The sequence below is a fragment of the Copadichromis virginalis genome, linkage group LG14, assembly GCF_057382275.1.
Source record: "Copadichromis virginalis isolate Kocher_CV1m ecotype Utaka linkage group LG14, C_Virginalis_male_GT1.1, whole genome shotgun sequence".
Taxonomy (NCBI): domain Eukaryota; kingdom Metazoa; phylum Chordata; class Actinopteri; order Cichliformes; family Cichlidae; genus Copadichromis; species Copadichromis virginalis.
The window spans coordinates 14,509,388-14,532,758 of NC_140631.1; the positions used below are offsets into that span (position 1 = coordinate 14,509,388).

General features: G+C 39.5%; 1 protein-coding gene across 2 annotated transcripts in view; it reads left to right on the top strand.

Annotated features, from left to right (window-relative positions):
• Positions 1 to 1,264: 1,264 nt before the first annotated feature.
• The window catches only part of arap1 (ArfGAP with RhoGAP domain, ankyrin repeat and PH domain 1), a 60,329-nt gene continuing 38,222 nt past the window's right edge, over positions 1,265 to 23,371 (top strand). For both annotated transcript variants that reach the window (XM_085479400.1, XM_085479399.1), the window contains exons 1-3: positions 1,265 to 1,391; positions 14,649 to 15,737; positions 21,161 to 21,330. In XM_085479400.1, the coding sequence (XP_085335526.1) occupies positions 14,731 to 15,737; positions 21,161 to 21,330 (1,177 nt within the window). In that variant the 5' untranslated portion in view covers positions 1,265 to 1,391; positions 14,649 to 14,730. The remainder of the gene's footprint in view (positions 1,392 to 14,648; positions 15,738 to 21,160; positions 21,331 to 23,371) is intronic.

The window sequence follows — 23,371 nt, forward strand, 5'->3', positions numbered from 1 at the left end:
TTTTTGCTCATCCACCCCCTGAGTGATGGGGCCTCTCCTATGACTCTCCCAGCACACTTAAACAACAAGTGACACACAGGCACAGAGAGATGCACACACACCTAGATAACAGTAGTATTAAAGGTTTGACAGAGCTTAACATGTGACCTTTTTTTGTTCACGTAACCTCCCAGCGTGATGTGTTTTGCTCATGGAGCCAACTGGGGCATCATGATTTATGATGAGAATGTAATGCCCCCCACCCTTATCTCGTGAATCTTGCTAAAAATGGAACCACTGGGATCATCTTTAATAATTTAAGCCTGAGTTAGATTCTCTTCCTGCTTTAAACATGGTTTCCTCTTTTCTATTTATAAGAAAATAAATGTTTAAGTTCAATATCTTATGTTGATTGGTTGCCCCCTGCTGGTTTGTCTGAGTTCTACAATTGTAGTTAAATTTTTTTTAAATCAAATCTGTTCAAATATATTTCTGTTTATAAACGCAGTAACCTATTTATATTTTATTCCTTCTTAAGTTAAATTTACCCTTTTTAATTTTTCATATTTATTTCCTATCTTATTCATAGCCTTTTCCTTTTTTGTTTTCTTTAGGTCACGAGCAGTTGTCCAAGCATTTCACTACATATCGTACTGTGTATGACTGTGTACGTGACAAATAAAATTTGAATTTGAAATTTGAATTTATTTTTATAATATTAAACCCAGAAACACAACCTAGTGGAGCCGTACACTGGACAGAAACCTGTACAAATAAATATTACTTAAATATTACTGGTTATAATACTTGTCATTTGTTTATTTGGTATTTATTTTTGTTTGTTTATTGATGTCCCCCAACCCAGAAAAAAAGTATAATAAAAATACAGTGTAAAATTTTATTAGCAGTCCCATTGAGGGTTATGGGGATGGTTTTAGTTCTCCAAAACACGCCGACTTTAAGTAGAGTATTTGCAATAGCAGAAGTTAAAAAAATACCACTGCTCAGTCTTTTTTGGTATTGTGTGTAAAAAGTAAGCGGTGTATGGGGAACGTGGATGAAAACTAACTGGGTTGTCCAGTCTTTCTCGATGGTCACATGACGGTCTTACGGAAATTCTTCGACAGTAAAATTATCCGCGTTAAGGCAGAAAGGACAAAGGTGTAGCCTTCAAAGTAAAACAAACAGTCGGCTAAACTCGCCGCGGGTCTGTTTATTTTGAAAGGAAAGCACTTCCTTCACTTGCACGTAAGTGCGGATGCATGCGCGTAGCCGCTGTTGCTCTTCAACAGTGAGAAAAAAATAAAGTGTTATTCGCTGTTCGGCGTCGCAGTTGTGTCTTCTAACCCCACCTCGAAGGCAAACCCACTCCTGGCGTGTCTCAGTGACACGGACACTGACGACTTGAAAGGGTAAGTGGATAACAGGAATTTAAAAACTATTTTTTCCTCCAGCACAAGAGAAACTTTCCTCGAGCCACTGCTTAGAGGAGAAACGTGAACTCAGCGCTTTTAAACGCACTCACTGTGAGGGGGTCCACACTAAAAAAAAAAAGGTTGCTGAGGTTATTTTTAGGCGCAGACTGTTAGCTCTGAATTTATTACTCAGCGACGCATGAACCTATTCTTTTTTCCAATGTGCTTCAGCGACTGTGTCCACTTCTGTCTTTAGAAGTAGACTAATTGATGAAGAAGAGTTTGATTGGCTTAATGTGAACTCTTTAGCGGTTTTCCCAGACTGCTCTATTTTTTTCTCTGGTAAAAGCGAACTTGCCTACGACGGGACTGTTTATCCCCAGTGGAATTCAATATTTCTAATCTGGGCTCCATTACACGGATGGTTTTAAGATGAAATCAGTTGTTTATAGATGGAGTAACTGGTTCCCAGCTTGAGACGAAGGAAGCATCTATAGAAATTCTCAGAGCTGTGTACGTAATGGAGCAGGTGGATTTTTGTGACAGGTGATCATGCAGGCTTTAGTACAGCAGATCCCGTAGTTGCACAGTAGTTGCGGAAGATTTCTTAAACAGCTTATTTCTGCTTTTTTTTTTCTCTCTCACAAACGGACAAGAGTCACCTTATGAACAGAAGTTCATAAGGTTTGATCAATAGTGAAACTGTAAACGTGTTGGCAGATAAGTTATTAAGAACTACAGACGTATGCTTTTCCTGTTCCTTTGAAATAATTTCCCTTTTGATACAAATGTGCTCCGTGTGATTTACATTGAAAGGTTAATAACATTTGGCTGTGGGTTCAGGGCTTTAAAATAGATTGCATTTTTGCATGACTGATTTGATCAGTAGACCCTTAAAGTTGGTGAATACAAATTTTTAAGTAGTTTTTTTTTTTCTTTCTTCTTTTTGTTTTGCTTTTTTCTTGCTGAGGAAGAAGTTCTTCAACCATGAAAAACGATGTTCCTCTTCGTTGTGGTTCACTAGATATGATTGTGCTGCAGAAGCCTCCTAGTTGCAAAACTGTAAAGTAAATAAAAGTCAGTCATTTTTATCACTGCCATATCAAAGATTGAGCAAGGCACTTCGTCTTACCATGGAAAGCGGATACCGATTTATCGCTTTGAAGGGCAAGCCAAAAAAAAATCCACCCATTAAATGTCATTTTTTGCAGACTGGCAAAAATCGCTATCAGACAGTATCATGGCCCTACTTATTGGTCCTGCAGTGAAATGGGAAATGACTAAGTATGTGGCTGTCTGCTTGGGCTTTCCTGTGCATGCTGAGCATCACATACTGTAATATTAAAAGATGCATATCAAGACGCAAATACACATCTGTCTGTCTCTATAAAATGTGCCTTCTATCACACAACGGGAAGTCTGGAATAAGCCACGGCTTGCAAATCATAGTCAGAAGTTTTAACTTGGCAAGATTTCTTTAGAGGAAACCGTTATTGGCACTTATGTCATGTTTGAGATGCAGTGTCGGTTAATATCTATCATCGTCTTTCTTTATCCACTTGTGTCATCAGCTTTTGTGCCTTTTTTTTCTCCTCTCTGTCTCACTCGCACACATGATTGTTTGCTTCTGAATAACCCTGAAACGAGGTGAGAGGACACTGACCTTAGCAGACAACTGAGCGTTTCATATTTTAAGGTTTTGAAAGTGTACAACAAACAGCTGTCTACACCGGACTGAAATTAGAAATCTGCAGCCTTAAATGAATCCCTCTAATTTCAGCCAAATTTTGGCTGGCAGTCCAAACAGTGCTGGGAGTCTGCTTTAGTCAAAGGAGCTGCTTGAATAAATGCAGTAGGCAGGAGAATTCACATTTACTGACTTGTTGTTGTGTTTTGTTTTGTTTTTATCAGAAGGCTGCTTAAAAATGACAGCTTCAGGTTTGATTTGATTTAAATGAAGGTTAGCCTAATAGCATCAGGAGACTCTTGTTCATGTTAACTAAAAAAAAAAAAAATCCCATCAGCTTAACTTTTGTTTCACTTCTTACTTTTTATCTGAGATCTTTATAAACTTAACAGTGAACTGCCTGAGTGTAGTGTAGTGACTACCTGACGAGCAAAAGATCCCCAGTCCTTGACTGGGAGGAGGCACAAATCCCTGAGAGGGGAGCTTCAACTTCGCCAATACAAATATGTGGATCCCTCTGCTGTGATGACCCCTGAGGGTTTAGTTTAGTTGTTTAGTTGCACCTCGTGAGGTAGAGCAGGTCCTCTATTATCAGGTAGCTCTCCGATTTATTTAGTCCCAGAGGAAATTATCTGAAAAATTTCCTCTGGGACTAAATACATTGTGTGTGAATGGGTGGATGACTGGATATGTAAAGCGCTTTGGGGTCCTTAGGGACTAGTAAAGCGCTATATAAATACAGGCCATTTACCATAAATACATTAATAATATGTTCTGATTCTGATGATTGATTCTGGATTCATCAGAGTATGAATGTGTGTGAATGTTAGATAGGAAGCACTTAGATATAGAAAAACATGCTTGTGTGAATAGGTGTAATTGGGTGAATGAGCCATGTTGTATAAAGTGCTTGAGCAGAAAATTGCTATATAAGAACCAGTCCATTTACTATTTACCATTTTCGACAGGCCTTAATCATTTGGCTAAACGTGCCTGGGTCGAGTCTACACATTGCGCAGTTTTTATCTTTTCCTGTTGTCAAACAGTGCGTGTGATTTTTACATAGTGGCGGCCTGTGTCTTACACACACTGATGATTTAATTTGGATTGTGCTTTACTTCAGATAACTTTGGTGCAATTCTTAGGCTAAATATAATAGTTTGGTTAGGTTGGGTTGCCGTGGGAAACCTTCTGAAATGTTGCAGCCCTGGGAGTAAGGGGTAAGTGTGTGTGTGTGCATGTGTGCGTGCACACATAAGGTTATTCACTAGAGGACATTGTTAAGATGCATTGCTGTGCTGGCTGCACTGAGTCACTATTCAGTCCTAATTGAAAGTGGGCTGAAAGCAGCAGTGTGTCTGGTGATGGGTATCTGACTCATGTCTCTTGTATATGCTGTGTTTTTCAGCAGCTCCTATAAGGACGACATCCGTCTAAAACTCTGGAGATTAAATGAAGAGTTAAGGCAGTGCAAATCGTTAAAAGCTGATATATTGAGCAGCAGCCGTAGAGCAAGCAGCTTCATTCTTTACCACCTGATCTGAAAGATCAGACAGTGTTACAGTGAGAAATTCATTATGGACTTAGTCATTAAGTCCATTAAGGCGAATGCAGATTTGCTCCATGTTAACTGCATGTATTGTATTGTATTATGTTTTTGAGTTAGATCTCACTGTAGATTGTAGGGACTTTAAAAAAAAAAGTAATCTTGGCCTGTTCTCCACAGACTTGCTTTTCAGTCTTAATCTAGGAAACAAAGGAAGAGGAAGAGAGAAGGAAACTATGAGTCCCAAAGGACATTGACCAGCATCTAATGGATGATGTTGTAGTTACTCTTGTATAATATGTTTCTCATTAGTTTTTGTTTTTAGTACACCAAATTGGACACGTTCTATATTTCTCAAACACATCATGGACATTTCTGTACTGATGTACATGGATACTGTGGATAACAGTAATGATACTTTGCGTTATGGCCTTTTTCCATACACAGTATGAGTAGAAAGGAATAGAAGTTTTGAAGTTGTACTGATTGTACTGGTTTTGTAGACAAAGGAATATGATATTTGGATTGTATATCGATCTGATCTTGACTAGTGTGATGGTGACAACAGCTTATCTATTGAACCATCTATTTAATTCAGTCCTCTGCTGGCTAAGCCAAAAGTCATCAGTAGTTATTAATAGGTAATCTGATCTTGCATTGAGAAAACTAACAGGTGGTATTTCAGAGTAACAGTACCAGCAGCTTTATTTTAATCTTTGCCCTACTGTAGTTTGTGGCTTTACTGTGGTCAACTGGCTCAACTGAAGCGTTCAGATGACTTTGTTTTCTTTTTTGACAGCTCCTTTCGCTCTGTGGCTCTGTCTCGTAGGTTCTAACAGTTGTATCACTTATTGGGAGTTTTCATTGCACTCACTGTAGCATAGTGTCTGTTGATCAACTCGATTGATAGAATTTCACTTCACCTCTTTCTTGTCAGTTTCAGTCCACATGCGATACAAATGTGTATGTGTGTGTGTGTAGTTGTATTATCAGTAAGACTGAAAGCAGAAAAAGGAGAAACTGGGACAACTTTAGTAGTGATTTTAAGCTGAAATGAGACTAGAGCAAAAAAATATGATAAACAGAAAATATTTGATGTTGACCTGTATGCTTCGGTGACGAATGTAGCTCATTCATTAAATGCTGGCATCAGATCTGTGCTCAACATCTGCAGGTACCCTAAGACAGGGCACTGCTAACTTAACAAAAGTAGGAAAAAATGGATTGATGCATTGCTACTAATTGTATCAACTGATGTTATCCATTTGGAGGGATAGCTCCTCACCACCATGTAATCCCCATAAGTGCCTTTGAAATAAAGTGACAGTTAAATGCTGTTAAGGTATGCTTTGGTTGGGCTGTTTGGCTGTAATTCAGCAGAGTTGTTAATGCTCATGCCAGGACCAGCTGTCCTGCTACCAGATGTTTGGGGTTGGCCTGTATCTTTGGGTTTAGAAGAATTCCCACTTGTTGGAAGGCTTTTGTTGTTGGCAGGCTTAGGAAGTGTCAGCTTGACCCCGTCGACTCTTCTCTCTGTTCCTCCTATGCTACTCTGCCCACCCCTTCAGGATAACACGAACAGTTACACAGGAGACTGACTTTTGGTAAATTCTGGATTTTTTTTAAATTAAAATTTTGGTAAGTTCAGGAATTATACAAATACCAACTCTGTTAATAGTCTTCAGCATTATTAGAAAACATTTCCTTTTGACCCCTGAGAAAAATGGCATAAAAGAAATTGTGACTTGTGTAACACCAAACCAAAGTGTAGTGGTTTAAGAGTGATCATCTAGATTGTAATACATCCCTAATTTGTAAACACCACCAGTGGGTTGAAATAACATTACTTCATAGTATGCCACATATCAGGTCATCATAATCTGGTATCCTTTGCACCTTAAAAAACTGCTTAACATTATTCATAACACAACCATTGCCTGTATGTCAGATATACATTTACGTATATGTTTGCTTCCACGTTATGGGGATTTAATCTGTTGTGATTGCATATGTCCACTTAAATAGTTTAAAATTTACAACATGACCATATTGCAGGGGTCCGTGTGTTGATGTGATGGTATTGCTGATTACATCATTGTTTGCTTAGTTCATGGTCCAGATTTTGACCAACAGTCATTTTGAATATCTGTGAAATATACTGATATTTATCAGTATCACTATTTAAAATATTTAGTTTGTTCAAAAAGTTTGTGTCAAGTCCAAGTTTATTTCTATAGTACATTTTAAACAGCCTCAAAGTGCCATACAAGTTATACAAAATATACACATAAATGTAACAACACTGAATCAGCAATAAATGTACACTAAAACTCAAAAGAAGCAAGTAAGACTGCGTTTGCATAATAAAAGCTAGGATACTCTGCTCAACTAGACCTGAAAGCAAGAGAGTGGGCAGCTCTTATGTAAAGAGGTAAGTTGTTCCAAAAATTAGATCCTTTTCAGGGATTGTTCCCATCGCCTCTGCTTTTAAGCCTGGATCTTGTCCAAGAAGAGCTGGTTCATAGACGCCAGTGGCTGGTAGAATTGTAGGGTTTCAAAAGTTCTGTAAAGTAAGTGGGTGCCAAACCACTGAGATGCTAAAAAACAAGCAATACAATTTTAAACTGGACCCTGAAATTGACTGAAAGCCATTGCAAGAAGGCCAGTAGAGGTGTAACGTCATCACAACGTTTCTTTCCGGTCAAATCTCAAGCTGCTGCTCCGAAACTTGCAAGTAGGACTCAAAGCAGGGCTCGCAAAAGTCCCTGGTAGCCCAGACACTCTTCAGTTTTTGGTAGCCCAAAATAAATTTAAGTAGCCTGAAAAAAAGGACAATTTTTTTGATTGACTTAAAAAAAAGAGTTAAAACACAAATTACAACAACTGTATAAAAATTACAATCATTAACTCAAATATTTTGTTCTAATTGAACAGAAGTTTCTATGAATTTGTAAGAACTGTGTAGAACATGAATCAGTCTGTGTCAGATCCTGAATCTGAAATTTCCACTGAAGTCAAGGGTAAGAGGAAAGTGGAACCAAGATCTAGGCCATTTGCTTTGTTTGCAAAGACTGCTATATTTTGCCAAAGGTAGTTCACTCTTTGCAACATAGCACGCTGTTCTAAACAGCTTTTCTTCTGCGTTTCTTCTGGACTTCTTGTTGTGCTTGGTTTATTTTTGGTATGTTTTTTGCAATTGGCGTTTGTTCTGGGAAAGATACTGCAGACTGAGCAATAATGCATTTCTCATGGGTTCTAATGGGGTCTTTCTTAAAATTACTGGTCCCAGTAACAAAGGTGCTTGTCGACTCAGAAATCGAGGGAAACTCAAGACACACCCGGCAGAACATCATGTTATTTAGCTCGTCATATTCATATTCCATGAAACCAAAAAAGCTGCGCTTTTGTTTTTGCCTCATAGTCTGATTTGTCATAACTTTAACGTTTTGTGATCAGCTTTTCTTTGGCTGTCCCTTCTTCACCCTGACCTGTCTTATTTAGCTGAGCAGAACTAAAATACCTGCGTAAATCCATCTGCTTTTACACACACACTTGCATAATGATCAAATTCAAATTCAAATTTTATTTGTCACACACACACAACCATACACAGTATGACATGGGGGTGAAATGCTTGTAGCTGTACAATGCCCGACCATTAAATGACAGAAGAAAAGTTTTACAATATTTACAATTTACTACAAAAATTTACAAATTAACTTGGGAATTTACAGTAAAGAATGTGCAAATAGCAGAAGAGATTAAAAAGATAAGGATTATAAATTATAGGAATTATAGGATTATAGGAAATGTGTGGTGGTGCGTGTGGTGACGTGTGTGAGAGTCCAGTCTTATAGTGACGTGTTTGGGAGAGTCCAGTCCTACACCTGGTTCAGGGCCCGAATAGCCTGGGGGAAGAAGCTCCTCCTCATTCTCTCTGTTTTGGCCTTAAGGGAGCGGAAGCACTTCCCAGACCTCAACAGTGAGAAGAGTCCATTGTTGGGATGGGAGAGGTCCATCATAATCTTCCTAGCTTTGGACTTGCACCGCTTGGTGTAGATGGACAGCAGGTCAGGGAGCTCTGATTGAATGATGCGTTCTGCCAAGCGCACCACCCTTTGCAGATCTCGTCTGTCCTGCTTGGTGATCAGTGATTCTCTGTGCAATCAACCTCTATCACATGTTTAAGCTTGCTTCACTTGACACGTTTGAATAGTAAGATAAGCTACTGAGTGATAAGACGATGTCAGAGGAATTGGTGCGCAATTAATCTGTCGCTCACCAATCAGTAGCTGCCGCTCTCTATTCACAGTTTGCGTGATCGCAAAGTGAAAGTGAAGCAAAAAACAAGCACAAATTCAAACGCGATTTCAATATGTCACATGTTGACAGTGGCTCATCGATGCCAATGACATAATTGCCTAGCTATGTTTGCCAAAGAATGCAAAAGCATTGACATACTTTTTCTTTCTATGATAGCCCGACGGGCAGGGCTGAGATGAATTTTTGTAGCCCGACCGGAAAAATCGCTAGCCCCGGGACGTCGGGCTAGCGATTTTGCGAGCCCTGCAAAGGCATGCTGGATTATACTTCTCAAATAATGTCTTCTGTGTAGGCAGTAGGGCTGGAGTAAAGCTGTGAAAAAGCTATGTGTTTCTGTGGTTTACCCAAGCCTATAGATTACACTCGCAGCAGCAAATGACAAAAATATGTGTGGCAGTTCATTTGAATTGCAATTGTAAACAGGTGATTGAATTCACCATCACTTAAATGCAGATTTAACACGTACACATTTCAGTGTAAAACTCACTTCTCGTTCTTTTCTAACGGGGTGAGGTCACGTGTTGCACTGTGGAACTGTACAACTTTGCAAGTGCAGTTATCAGCCAGTCAAATGTTGCTCTTTGAAATGCTTTAGTACTGCCACTCGCTGATCAAAATTGATTATGAAAATACTCCAAGAGAGCTCCTTCTGTTGTTCTACATCAAAATGAAGGAGAAGACGATTGTAAGTAATCTGCCCTATTGTTTATGAATAAAGTTAAATACATTCAGCAAGCCTGGCCGGTACTAATGGCTAATCGAAGCTTGATTAGCTTGCTTTGTGATTTATTAGTTGCTCTTGGTTTCATGATCACGCCAGCAAAGATCACGCATGTAAAATGTTGAAGCAATCTGTAAAGTCATTGTTCCAAAAGCTGAGCTGTGATGAAGCAAGCATTGAGAAGACAAGTTTACACTATATTTATTTTGAATACATTTGCAATGAAATGAAAAATACAGAGGGATACATGAATGTGCTTCGGGTGTTTTAGTATGCACCTTCAAAAACTCTCACATAAAACCGGAACGGCCGAGGCTAGAAATGTGGACGACTAGTCAACTAAACGTCAAACAGTTGCTGCCCCATGCTAGTCAGCTCACAAAATACTGGTGGGTTAAACATCTTATTCTTATTTTAGTAATGCACTAAACGGTTAATGGTTCAGAGATATTACGACACCCCCAGTCACTGTCTGCGGCTGCAGTCCAACAGACGTCAGCAACATTTAAAACACGATCTGAGTAATGAGGATTAATTAAGCTCCTAGGATCACATGTAGTATTTTGGGGATTTCTGTCTTTTAGACTAGGAGTCTAGTCTAACTTTATTTTCTCTTATTTAAATGACTTGCAGATTATACGCTAGGCTCAGTGAATGTGATTCTAGTCCATGCTGGGGAATGTAGTGGTGGATACAGCAAGGTTTATGCTTTTCTAGACTGTGTTGTTACACATTCAGCAGTATGAGCATGTAAGTGAAATATTTAGTCTTCGAATTAGAACAAAGACTCTCCTCACTTTTTAAAAACTAGCACAAGACGTGCAATATAAAAAGCTTGTTTCTTAGTTTAGGACCAGTGAAGTGTTAAGAGTAAAAAACAACACAGCAGTTGTTGTGGCTTTTTAAAAACCACATGACTCATAGTGTGACAACTGGCCATACAATGGTAGTCTTTGCATTTTCTTTTTTAAACTGTGTGGCATACTGTACGCAGCCCTGCCACACTATTTATGTGGTGTGTTTACAAGTACAACAGAGGGGTGGTAATGTGTTTTATGTGTCACCAACATTGTTGCTAAGAGGCCTTTAAAGTCTTTTAATAAGCGATAAAGTTCAGTAGACATCGCTTTGTCTCATAAATCAGTATTATATACTTAAAAACTGCAGATTCAGACAGTGGATGAGGTTAAATTTGATGCCAACCAGCACTGTGATGAGTGCGGACAGTGGAGCACCCTGGGTGTCTCTGTGTGTTGGATTAATGGTGAAATTGAGGCGCCCCTCACACAGAGACGCACCTACGCACAATATCATTAGGTGAGCACTTGTTTTAGAGTGTGTGAACAGGCTCCAACAGTGGGCCTTGACCATGTTTTTCCTTCCTGCTTGTCAGTATGTGCGTGTACTCGCCTAGGCAACAAAATGCCCCATTGTGGAGAGCACAGAGACCCTGTTATTGGCAGCTCTCTGAGTGGGAGGGAGGGGGAGATGAACGGAGAGGCAGATGAATTGAATTCAAATTGCTGACTGGAAACTGAAGGAAAAAAAAAAAGAGATAAATAAAAAGGAGAGGCATAGAGAATAGGAAAAAGGAAGTCGGGGGTGATAATCAACCTGAATTTGCAGAATTAAGGAGGAACCTGATATTTTCTGTGTTCACGCACACTCTTTGTCAGTCTTTTCAGCAGTTAAAATAACACATTAGCAGTTTTGTGAATATTCTGTTTTGGTGTCAAATTAAAGATCACAGTCAGGTTCATCTTTCTGATTATAGTACAGCAATAGGTTCAGGTATGTTTAGACTAGTGAACTGCAAACACAGGAAGCATTTATCAAAGTTCATAAGTATTTTGCTTAGAACAGCTTTAAGTCTTAATGGCTTAAATTTTGAGGTTTTGGTCCATATTTACATGATAGGATCAAACAGTTGTTGCTGATTTGCTGGCTGCAAATTCATTTTGAGATTCTTCTGTTCCACCACATCCCAAACGTGCTCTATTGGAGTGAGAGCCAGTGACTGTGGATGCCATTTTTGAGTACAGTGAGCTCATCGTCATGTTTAAGAAACCAGTTTGAGATGATGCAAATGTTGTGTTATCTTGCTGTAAGCAGCCACCGGAAGATGGGTACACTGCAGTCATAAAGGGATGGACATGGCCAGCAACAATACTCAGATAGGCTGTGGTGTTAAAATAATGCTCAGTCAGTACTAAGGAGCAAGCTACCTCCATGCCTAAATGCACTGAGTTGCTGCCATGTGATTGGCTTATTTGCATTAATGAGCGTTTGAACAGTTGTACCCAATAAAGTGGCAGGTGAGTGTCGGTTGAATAGCAACCTAATTAAAATTGCCTTCAAGATGCAGACAGACTTAGAACAGCTGACAAAGTAATGCTTTTTAGGTTGAGATGCACAAACTGATATCAGCTGACAGAAGCTAAGCGTTTCATGATGTGATGCATGGGCACAATACTCAAGATTACATATTTCAGCAGTATTGTTTCACTTCTCTACTTTACATCTGCTTTTACCTTTTTCATGTCTTGATTAGTGCAACGGAGCCACTATTGAGGGGCTACAGATGTTTATTGAGTTAAACAGGCACAACTGTGAATGATAGCGTTAAGCTTAACTGCAGTGTTCATGTTTACCACTTATTGTGGTTTTCCCTGCAGACACTCACACAGATGCCCAGATGCAGCCAATCATGGGCTTCTCTGCAACAAAGTGCTGATTTAAGATGGTGAAAGATGCTAACACTTGCTGCTCACTTGTTAGACACTTCGCTCAGTTTGGTGAGTAACGCCTCTGTGAAGGGGCTGAAGACCAATCAGACTGTTTTTCATTGGGCTGTTTTTTGAGTTCCTCAATTCAAAAATGGGAAGCATTTTGATTGGAGAGAAGAGAGCAAGATTCACACCGTCTGTACGCTGTGCTCTGAGTTGTTAGAGGAAACTTTGGACAGGAAATGAAATGCATCACATTGGCAGCCGGTACACTGTCTTTTATCATACTGGGCTGGTGACTATGACTTCACTCAACCTTAACAACTCTCATGTCTAATCACCAAACCGAATCAGGTTTATATAATGCTTTAAATATTTTCTCTTTTGCATGTTCTGTTGCTAGTCAGTGAGCTGAAGTGTTTGTTAATCATGCTTAGGTGTGTATCTTTAAATTTTAAACTTGTCAGTAAAAAAACAAAAAACTAAACAGTTTCTATCAAAGGAAAACTCATAACCATCTTGACATGATGTTACATCTTCTGATGGCCTTCACTAATTATTGATGGATCAGACCAAGTTAATGAGCGAACCCTCCCTTTAGTTTAAACTCAAAGACACACCTGTTAAGTTTTGCGACCGGACGTTTCACAACCTGTCCATAGTTTGACTGCCCACCAATATACCCACAACAGCCCTTGTGGTCATGGAAGTAATAGAAATTCTAGTTTGGTGTAGTCCTACTCTATTTATTTTCTGATATCCGCCGTGTGATACTTGCATGCAAACTTGTGACGAGGAAAAGTTCTTACCGTAAATATCATATAATTTGTGCAAGTCAAATGTTTTTAGTCTTATTAAACATATTTTCTTGTTATGTGAGATTTGGAGAATAAAGTATAAACTTTTTTCTTTTTGAATAGTATATTTTCAGTCAGGCATGTTTTTGTTTTTTAGTGAGCTGAACAGAAAAGAGGTTAAACTCATCCACGCATATTTTATTTTTTCTTGTGATTGTATCAAGTGAAATATAGTTTTGTGTGCGAGGGTGTGCGGAGGAAAGACTGTGTTTGCGGCTCTTAATGGGAAACCGACAGCTTCCCCTGTGGTCACAAGTAAGAGGCAGGAAGATAAAAGGCAGAGTGACTGCAGAAGGTTTTTGACTATCGATTTAGAAAAGCTTGTACCTTCCCACGTTATAGAACAGTCAAGAAGAACTATTGGAAATATTTTTACGCTCACTGAAGTTGTGCATCGGTATAGTCTTTATTGAGCTATTGATTGTGGTTGTTACGTTTTTGTGCCGTGTGAGTGCTGGTAGATGACATCTACTTTTAATCAAAGCCTAACATTTTCCCAGATTTGCGTAGAAGCTGTTCTTGAACATTTTGAATACAGACACAAAGTGCCATATCTATATTATCATAAAAATCATCCTCAAAACTAGTTAATTTATTCCAAATAAGTCAGTTTTACTTTACTCCAAAACATTAGGGTTAGTGTTAGGCCTTGGGTCATCACCGGTGATGAAAAAATAAAACTTACGGTAATACCTTGATGACAGTGCTATGAGGAATTTTAGTGGTTTGCAGGAAGCTGAACATGACTGAAAGGCTTACGGAGAATTTAGAGACATGCTTTCTGTGCTAATACTCATTGTGCCACTTACACTTCCTCCCTTAGTAGTCTGTTGCGATAGTGCAACAAAACTGACTAGTTTAGAAACTTAAAGAAAACATGTTTAGGCAGAGAAATGCAGACTTAAGGGGCAGTTTCTTCTACTTTGTGTTCAACCTTTTTATACACACACATGTCATTGGACTAATGTGACACCACTTATAAGAATGACTGAACTACTGTTGAATTTTACTGTTGTGGCGACTCAACTTCCTCTTCTACCTGGGAAAGAAACATCCACCACATGTTGCATATAACTTTTCTGCAGTTGTTTAGACACTTAATAAAAATAGCAACTTCTTGAATTATGGCTATGATTGCACTATTCATTACTGATCACGATTTATCTTTAGAACCACACATATTAATTCAGGCTGACATATTTCCCGAGACAGGATTTGCCGCATTCATACTTGCATGACACACACAGACAAACTAAAATAACACAAACCACAAACTAAAACAAGGTTTTCAGGAAATCATTTTAAAAAATGTCATTGCTTTGGAGAGTTTTTAATTTTTGCTTGTTCCTTGATGGGATGCATTGACACGTCTCCTTGTTCTGTCTCTTCTGCAGGTTGTGTAAACATGATCTGATGCATTAAGGTCTGCATTTTCTCCGTGGACTCTCACGAGCAGCACATACAAACACATCAGCAATGTCTCAGTCTGAATCCTGTGCCAATGTGGGGGAGTGGCTGGGCGTACTTCGCCTGGAGCAGTATTCCGATGCATTTCAGAGTGCCGGATATGCAACATTACAACAATGTCGCAGCCTCACACCAGAGCAACTGGAATGCATTGGTATCACCCTGCCAGGTCACCAGAGGCGCATCTTGGCAAGTCTGAACAAAACACATGGGAATCATGACGCTCACACCATCGGACCGTTTGAGAGATCAGAGGAAATGGGACAAGCTGAATTTCTGGGGGGAGATAGACCATTGCCTGTCCCACCATGTGAAAAATCTCTCCTTCAGGACAATGTGAAGCAAGATGGAGAGACTTTGAGACCTACACCTAGGAAACGAGAAACGCCAGTCCCCAGAGAAAGACAAGTATCCAGAATGCAGGAGAGCAGCGGTGAAGGAGAGAAGCCAGTTCCTGGGAAAAGACAGATGGTACCTAGAAATGACGGGGAGAAAGAGAGGGATGGAGGGATAGATAGAGAGAGGAAGAAACCTGTGCCAAAAGAAAGGACTAAGTTTCGCTCTACTACTCCAGACAACTTGGACCCTAGCCCCCCTCCAGCTTTGGACACTTCTTTGCCCCCTGTTCCCCCCCGAAGCACACCAAACTGCCCTCCACAGCCCTTCACCTTACCCCCTGTTCAAACCTCTGGCTCCCCTAAACTGGAAAGACGAGAGGTCAGGGCTCCAGCTTTACAATGCCGATCTGTGTCCCCCAGTTCCACATTTACACCCCCCCAACCACCATCCCACCCTCCAGACCTCCCTTCTACTGCAAATAGGCCTCAGACATTAGCCATTCAGCCGAATGCCCAATACCTAACTGTCGATGGAGGAAGAAAATCTTCACCTGTTTCTCCCATCCACTCCCCTTGCAGTAGAAGTATTCCACCTCTTCCTCCAAAGGCAGGAATAGCATCTAAAGGCCCCCCACCAATCCCTCAACGGTTTCCTGTTCAGTCTCCCAGAACTCACAGGTAAGGCTCCATTTGAATGCAGATGCCTCATTTTGCAAAAAGATGCACATTAACCACTGAGTTTATTACAGGTAAAAAAAGATGAGCCTAAAAATATGATAAATCCCACAGGCTAGCGCTTGCTAGCTGTCTCCCTCACAAACATAAACACACATGCTCTCACCACCATTATCTGTATTACCACTGTTAACTATGTGTTTTGATAAGTGATCAAAAACCCTCTCAAATGTTACCAGTGGATTGTGGCGCCATCTACAGGCCAAGCTTGAAAAGTGCATCTCTTGTGTACTTTACCATGATGACACACAAAATGTTACTGGGGACTTTTGAACACTTCCTGAAAGTAAAATTAGACACTTCCTGAAACTGAAGGGTCGCAGCACACTTGACTGGACAAAGTTCTGTGGCCTTCTGAATACGGAAATACGTCGACAAGGCTTCATCTGAACAAACTGCAACCCCTGTGTGAAACTGTAGTCTATTTTAAAGTTGCTCTTAACTTACTACTGAGCCCTTTCTGGTTAGTGTTTGTTTTTTTCAAAGGTTCTGTGGTAAGCGTTTCTGCCCTTATGAGTTAAAGTTTTGCGCAGGGAGTGTTGTTTGGCAGTTTCTTCATAGTCATTTTTACATTGATGTGTTTGCAAAAGTGTGAATTTCCAATTAGCACACTGAAGGCCACACATTTCCCCTTAAGCAGCAGAATTTTCAGCTGCTTTCACTGATGATACTTTGGCAGTAATATGTTATATCTCAGTTTGTGTAAATCCTTCTGAAATCACACCGGCTGAACAGCTTTTTTTCTCCCTTTTTGCTGTATTGCTTTAATGAAAGGAAACCAAAGCTTTGACTCCAGTACATTTAATAGCACATTTATTATGAGCAATACAAGTATGTTTAAAAAGGAAACTGGCTTTTACAGGGAGGAAGCCACGGTTGAGGGCACATAAGCAGTAAAAAAACACTGTGACAGACATGGAGGGGAAAGACGGTGAGGATTAAAGGCAGAGAGCACAGCTACACTGTGATGCATTACCAGGAACTACTGTCTGAGTTTTTGTAGCCTTGAATATTCACACACTGTTGTTGCTGCATTGCCTCCTCCCCCTTTTGGTTAACTAGTTTCCTCCTGCTTTGTGAAGAGTTTGTGAAGAGTTTGTGTTTGTATCATCATGGAAGAGGAATCCTTTTGAGCATGTCAGGACAGGTAACATTTATATAAATCATATCTGTATCCTGTCTATGCTTATTTTTAGCATTCACTCTCTCTTTCCCCCGTCGACACTCTTCTTGCTGTGGGTTTCAAAACAAGCAAGCCTTCCTTTTTCTTTTCTATAGTTTGCTTCATCTTTTCTGCTGTGTTGGTGATGTTAGTGACACTTCTGTTGCACCTACTCCATGAATTTGTTTTACCTTCACAAGAATAAGGCTGGTTACAATTGCAGTGATACTGGATGAGACCCTTCTCTTGTCCTGGGGCGATAGATGTGCTTTGGAAACTCAAACTACTGTTATGTTATCTGTATGTCTTTCAAGAAATCAAGTAAGGCAAGTTTAAGATGGTATTCTGGAGAGGCATTCATGGCATGTCAGGTGTATTTCTAAGACAAAAACTATGTTCTTAGCTTTGCTGTTTTTCACTTTCAAAAGTGACATAGTAACTGTTTTCTTCAGACATAAGCTATGAAGTATCTGAAATGCTAAGTCTAGCTTGCATTAAAGACCACAGTAACTGTGCTGTTAACACATATGTTAGCTTAGTGTCAGCACCACGACTTAAACTGCACTGTAGTCATTTTTGTCACAAGAATAATTCTGCAATGCCTAAATAAGTTAAGAGCTATGCAGTGTGGGAGGACAAAGGAGCAGTCGTTGTTTCTTCAGCCAACTGTCATATGTGAGCTAGCCGAGTCGTTAAATATAGAATCCAAGCTAGCAAAACCCCTCTCAGCACTCTTCCTCTGAGAAAAAGGAGGAACTGTGTCAATAAGGCAGTTTCCCGTCATTGTGAGGCTTTTGCATGTTTTTTTCTGGGGTTTTTTTGAACTGAGGTATTTTAATAATTTCAAAGATAGTTCTTGTATACAGTCTTTAAAGTTGAATGTTTAGTATGAGTCTAGTTACTTGATAAAATTCTACTTTGAACCTGCTGCCAAGTGCATGAAGTGTGTACTAATTTGTCCACAGGCACTGCTTCCTACATAAATGATACATGAATGGTATTTTTTTTAAGTCAACAGCTCAGCTAATGCAGATGTTAGAAGAGTGATCATACCTAATAAGCACTCAATTCCTGTGTTCATTCAGCCCAAGGGCAATTTGACTTGGTGGTTTTTCACAACATGTCAGTGTTGAATGCTCAACTGTCTGACTTTTAATGGGAGCCAGTAAACAGTAATATTAGGGGGTGTTTGTGACACTTTCAGAGTGTATTTATTTATTTTTTATGAAGTAAAGGTGATTTCCCCTCTCATACAGAGCTAATATTTGTGAGCTAATAATCTGAAGATTTGTTTTGCGGTCTTCATGTTTCATCTCACTGATCGTTTTTATGAGAACGAAATCCAAACACATAAAAAAAATATGAGGAATAAAGAGGAACTTTCACAATACTGGATAGACAGAAACCAGATGTGCATGTTCACTCCTGACTTACCATCAGCACAAAGTGACGTACATGCGCTGTTCGGTTAATGCGTTCATTTTGCAATCTTTGGCTTGGTGTGCATTCATGACTAACTCTTAAGGCCGCATAACTGACATACTATTTAGGAATGTGTATGTTTGGCATTTAAAAAAACAATTGCATGAGTAAATCGAACATGATCTGCGACAGTGTTTAATGAATCAGTGTGTGTAATTTCCCGTAATATCAGGTCTGAGCATGCGTGTATCTTGTGCATCTTTGGTGCAGAACAAGATGATATTTCAGCTAATATCAGTTATCATGCAGTTGAAAGGGCTCAGTGAGGGAAGTAAAGTACTGCTTGGTAGTGTTCACAATGAGGGTGAGTTTGTGTTAGATCTAGATATCATACGTGATAGTGTTAATAGGGCTGTCGTTCAAGTGAGGTTGTCTATACAAGAGGGCAAAACTATAATGGTGTCGGTGTTCACGCTTATCGATGGCGTTTGCAATCTTTCGCTGTCTTTGAGAGATATTTCTCAGGTTTCTTTGTGGAAATATTTTGCCTTTGTGCAATTAGTGAGTCTGTGGTAGAACCATATATGGTGTAAAAGATGGACCTAGCCACCATGACATTAGCCACTGGTTTTGGACTCTACATTTTGAAGCTTTTTAAAATCAGACTCTGGCTTAAGTCGTGGGTGTCAAACTCCAGTCCTCGAGGGGCAGTGTCTTGAAACTTTTACATGTGTCCCTGTTGTAACACACCTAAATAAAATTATTAGGTCATTAGCAACAGTTGACTGCATGCTGTGGTGGCAGTTCAACCCTTTGATTCATGTTACAGCAGAGAGAATGACCATGGTGCAATAAAAGTACTTTTAGAAGTACATTTTTCCCAAACACTTACACTGTAAATTTACTTGAGTAGGGTTGGGGTTTGCCACCTCAGCATGCAGTCAAGTTCCATCCACCCCTGGTTTAAGTGGATGAGAGAGAGGAAGGGCGGCTCTGACAGTGACAGTTTGGTGTCAGCATGCATTTTCGTGCTACTGATATTCCCCCATTTTGAAGCACGGTGCCACCAAGTGTTTTAAAACTGACTTGATATTTTAGTCAGTATGACCCAAAATGACGGCCTGAGCAGATAAACGCAGTAGGACAGTGTTGAAAGAGATAAAGCCAGAAAGCTGTTTTCCCATAGACTTCTATCACTGTCTGTCAGGGGAAAAGCAAACGTGTCCTTTAGATAGACTCCAGGTTTTTAGGCACTTTTATGCATTGGCTTCATTCTTCCAACCTGAAACGTATTTCCAAGTTTTATATGGTTTGGAGCCAGCCTCAAGTAGCACCTAGAGGGAGATTTAACACTTCCATGTCGGCTTCATTTGTCAGCTCTGGAGGTTGACCTCTTTTATAGATGGATTATACATCCTGTTGGGATTAAGCGTGAGAAATCCAAAATGTATGTCGGACACTCAGCCTGACCTCATAACTTTGATACACCCCACCCCATAACTGTATTATGAGCATCACTATATGCACATATGGCAATGCATTCTATGTATGTATGTGATCATCAGTTATTATAGTTTTGTATTTGAAAATATCTAGTTTAGTTTCTATTTATCAATTTTATTAATTCTATTAGTTGATCAAATTATAATATCTATAACAAGCAGTGGGTTGCAGTCCTTAGGAAAATGTTGACTTTGCATTTGAACATTCAGAACATGCACGTGTACCTGCATTTTCACTAACAAATTCCATATTTGTGGGTGAAACAGCCCACCCATTAAGAAGACATCTGTGGTCTTGACATAGGGAATTTCCTTTTTGTCATTCGCTTAAAAAAAATCATGCTTGCCCCCATTGAATGTTTTGACTCAGCTCACATAATTTAACCACACTTCAATGGGATTACCAAACAATTGATGGTTAAAGTTGATGGGGAGGGAAAGAAGATGAGCCTGTTTTTTCTCTTCCTGGTGTGCCACTTACTGGCAAAAAGGCCCTACCTTGTGTTTTATCAAAACAAAACTGTTAATAAGGGCAGATGTGCTGTGCCAGGTGCACAGTGCATTCTGAAAATGACAAAAACTGATATGATGAGCAGTGTTAAACACCAGAATGTATGACCTCAGCATATGTGTGGCACACGTAAGATATATTTCTGTGTGTTTGAGTTTCTTGAGTATACACAGGCAGCGTGGGTTTACAATAAGGTGGCATCACTTATGTGAGGCAGGCTTAGGCTTGCTCTTTAAACCAGAAGTGCGAGTAAAAAACTAGACTTGTCAAGAGGAGAGCAAAGGAACACATGTTTCAGTGTCTGGGATTAGTTTTACTACAACTGTGGAATACTTGGGTTTCAGAGCAGCAGTCCCTAATTTGTACTAAATGAGGTTACCAGATGGATCCTTATTTTTCATTTTTTATTTTTTAAAAGTTACTTTATGGAGTTCTTCGAGAATTATAACTTTAGGGAAAAAAGCTCTGCACAGCTTTGTCACCAGCAAATTTTTGTGCCTGGAGTCAGATCTCACAAGGACACTTCAGTTTTTACTATTGAGTGAGAAAAGAGTTAGAGAGGAAGGGGTGTCTAACTATATAAACTATAATAGTTTTTATATATGTTTCTATAAACTATATATATAGTTTATATAGAAAGAAAGAAGATGAATAAAATCAGCCGCCTGCTTGGAATTTTTACCCGATCTGAGAACACCATGGCTTCCAAGGACTCATCCCCACCCCTCCAAACCTCTTTTGACCTGCCCTATTTTTCTCTGTCCTCCAGCCCATCTCCCACCAAGACAGGCACGGATGACACGCTCAGAGAACAAACTCCAGAGATACCACCTCGCATCAGGCCACCTAAAACTCAAGAAAGCCCACAACAGTTGACTCAACTTGATATACAGCCAGCTCTGCCTGCTAGGAGAATTCCCCAGCCTCCCAGCGAGTATAGTAAGTAATATAATCAGCTTATGTTCCATTTTTTATTTTATTTTTTTGTGTGTTTCATCCCTTAATTACAACAATCGCTGTGGTAGATTTAAAAATACAGAACCTACAGTACTGTCTCTAGTCTTGCATTGTCCTCACTTCCTTATATTTTTTTCACAAAAATGGGAAATAGGTGCAGTGATTTAATAAAAAGTGTGCCAACATACCTTGAAAATAAGCCAAAACAGAGTTTATAGAGTTCTAACTAGCTTGAAAGTCAGTGTTTGGTATGATCACCTTTATTCTTCAGCACAGCCTGAACTCTCTTGGGTGAAATTTCTTGTCATTTCTTTAAGTAGTCTTCAGGAATAGTTCTTTAGGCTTGTTGAAAGACATTGAAAGCTCTTCTTCTTTGTTGGCTGCCTTTTGTTCCATTCTCTGTCAAGATGACAGTGCTTCAATAATGTTCAGGGCCAGGCTCTGAGGAGACCAATCCGTGACTAATAGTGTTCCACTGTGTGTTTTTTCTTGTGCATGTGTGCTTTTACTGCATCAGCAGTGTGTTTGGGATCATTGTGATGCTGAAAAATTAAGTTGCTGCTAATTAGACATTTTCCAGATTCCATTAATATCTTGTGTTTATGATGCTCAACAGCACATGACAGATCCTCCTCTGTCTTTTACCAATGGCTGTAGACATTCACTGTTGTACCTCTCTACAACCCAACCTCCTCTATATACCCATTTATGATCATTCCAGCAAAAATTTCAAAATTAGATTCATCGCTCTATTTCTTAGAGGCATAGCTGGACTGGCCATCGGACATACTGGGCCGATGGTGATTTTCCGTTTGTATGGGCCCATGTTTTGTTGTTTGTTTTGTTTGGGGATTTTTTTGTAACGATATAAACAATGAAAGGTGTTGGATTGGCTAATTGGTTATGATCGACTCTGGGCTGGATAGATTACAGCCGACGAGGTCGAACTTTAAGTTCCGTATTGAGCTGACAAGGAACACAGTTTGTCCCGCACTTCAGCTAGAATGAAAAAAGACACAAAGTTGGAATAATTCTGCGTCTTTATGCTGTCAACTGCCTCTTCTTCTCTCATTCTCTCCCCCTCCCTCTCCTGTTGCTACTTCAATCATGAAACTGATCAATGATCAGCTTTTCTGTCACAAGTCCCATCTCTGTTGTTCACCCACAGCTGTAAAAGCTGCTGGTCATGATGTCGGTTTGTATATCTGGTGAGAGGGAAACATGAAGATGAAACCAGGTGATGTCCTTACTGAATCATCAGAGCTGAACAGGTGATGGAGAAACAGGTTTACCTTTTAGGTGACATGAATGAGTTGAAGGGAAGTTATGAACTGAGATAAATAACACCAGGATCCTTTGTAGCTGATAGCTGGTAACTGTGCAGGGGTCGATCTAGCAAAGTGTTGCCAGGGGGCCAGGTAGGGCATTAACAGGGAAAGGGGGGCACAAAGAAATACTTTTCTTTCTTATTCTCATTTCAAATATCTAGTTTTTAATAAAAAAAATTACCTGAATCTTACAACTAAAGTTTAACTAAAATGTATAGAAACCCATTATTGTACGTAGTAAATATTAAGTCTAATATACAACCTAGTAAGTTATAGTACTTTTTTCTTTGGGAAGGTACCATCTGTGCAGTCTGCAATTCTGTTGAAGAAAGATGTTGAATCTATTTAATTATTGTAGAAAAATAATTGGTTTCTGTGCATTTGTTTTACACATACATTAAATTAAAGTTGATTATGTCAATTAAGCATCATGAGGCAGAGGGTGGGGGTGGTGGGTTTTTTTTTCTACAACCTATTAGTTAGGTTGTTCAATATTTCTGCTAAATGCTGTTTAGAATACTAGAATAGGGAGGAATAGGATGGCGTAGGTTTAAGTTTATTCGATTGATATATTAATACCAGCGAGATGGTGTACATCACTGTCACAGCAGCATTTGTTTTCATTAAAGGGCTTTATGGCTTTTCCTATAATACCTGGTGGGCCGGTCTCTAGTCAAAATGCCTGGGCTGATTTT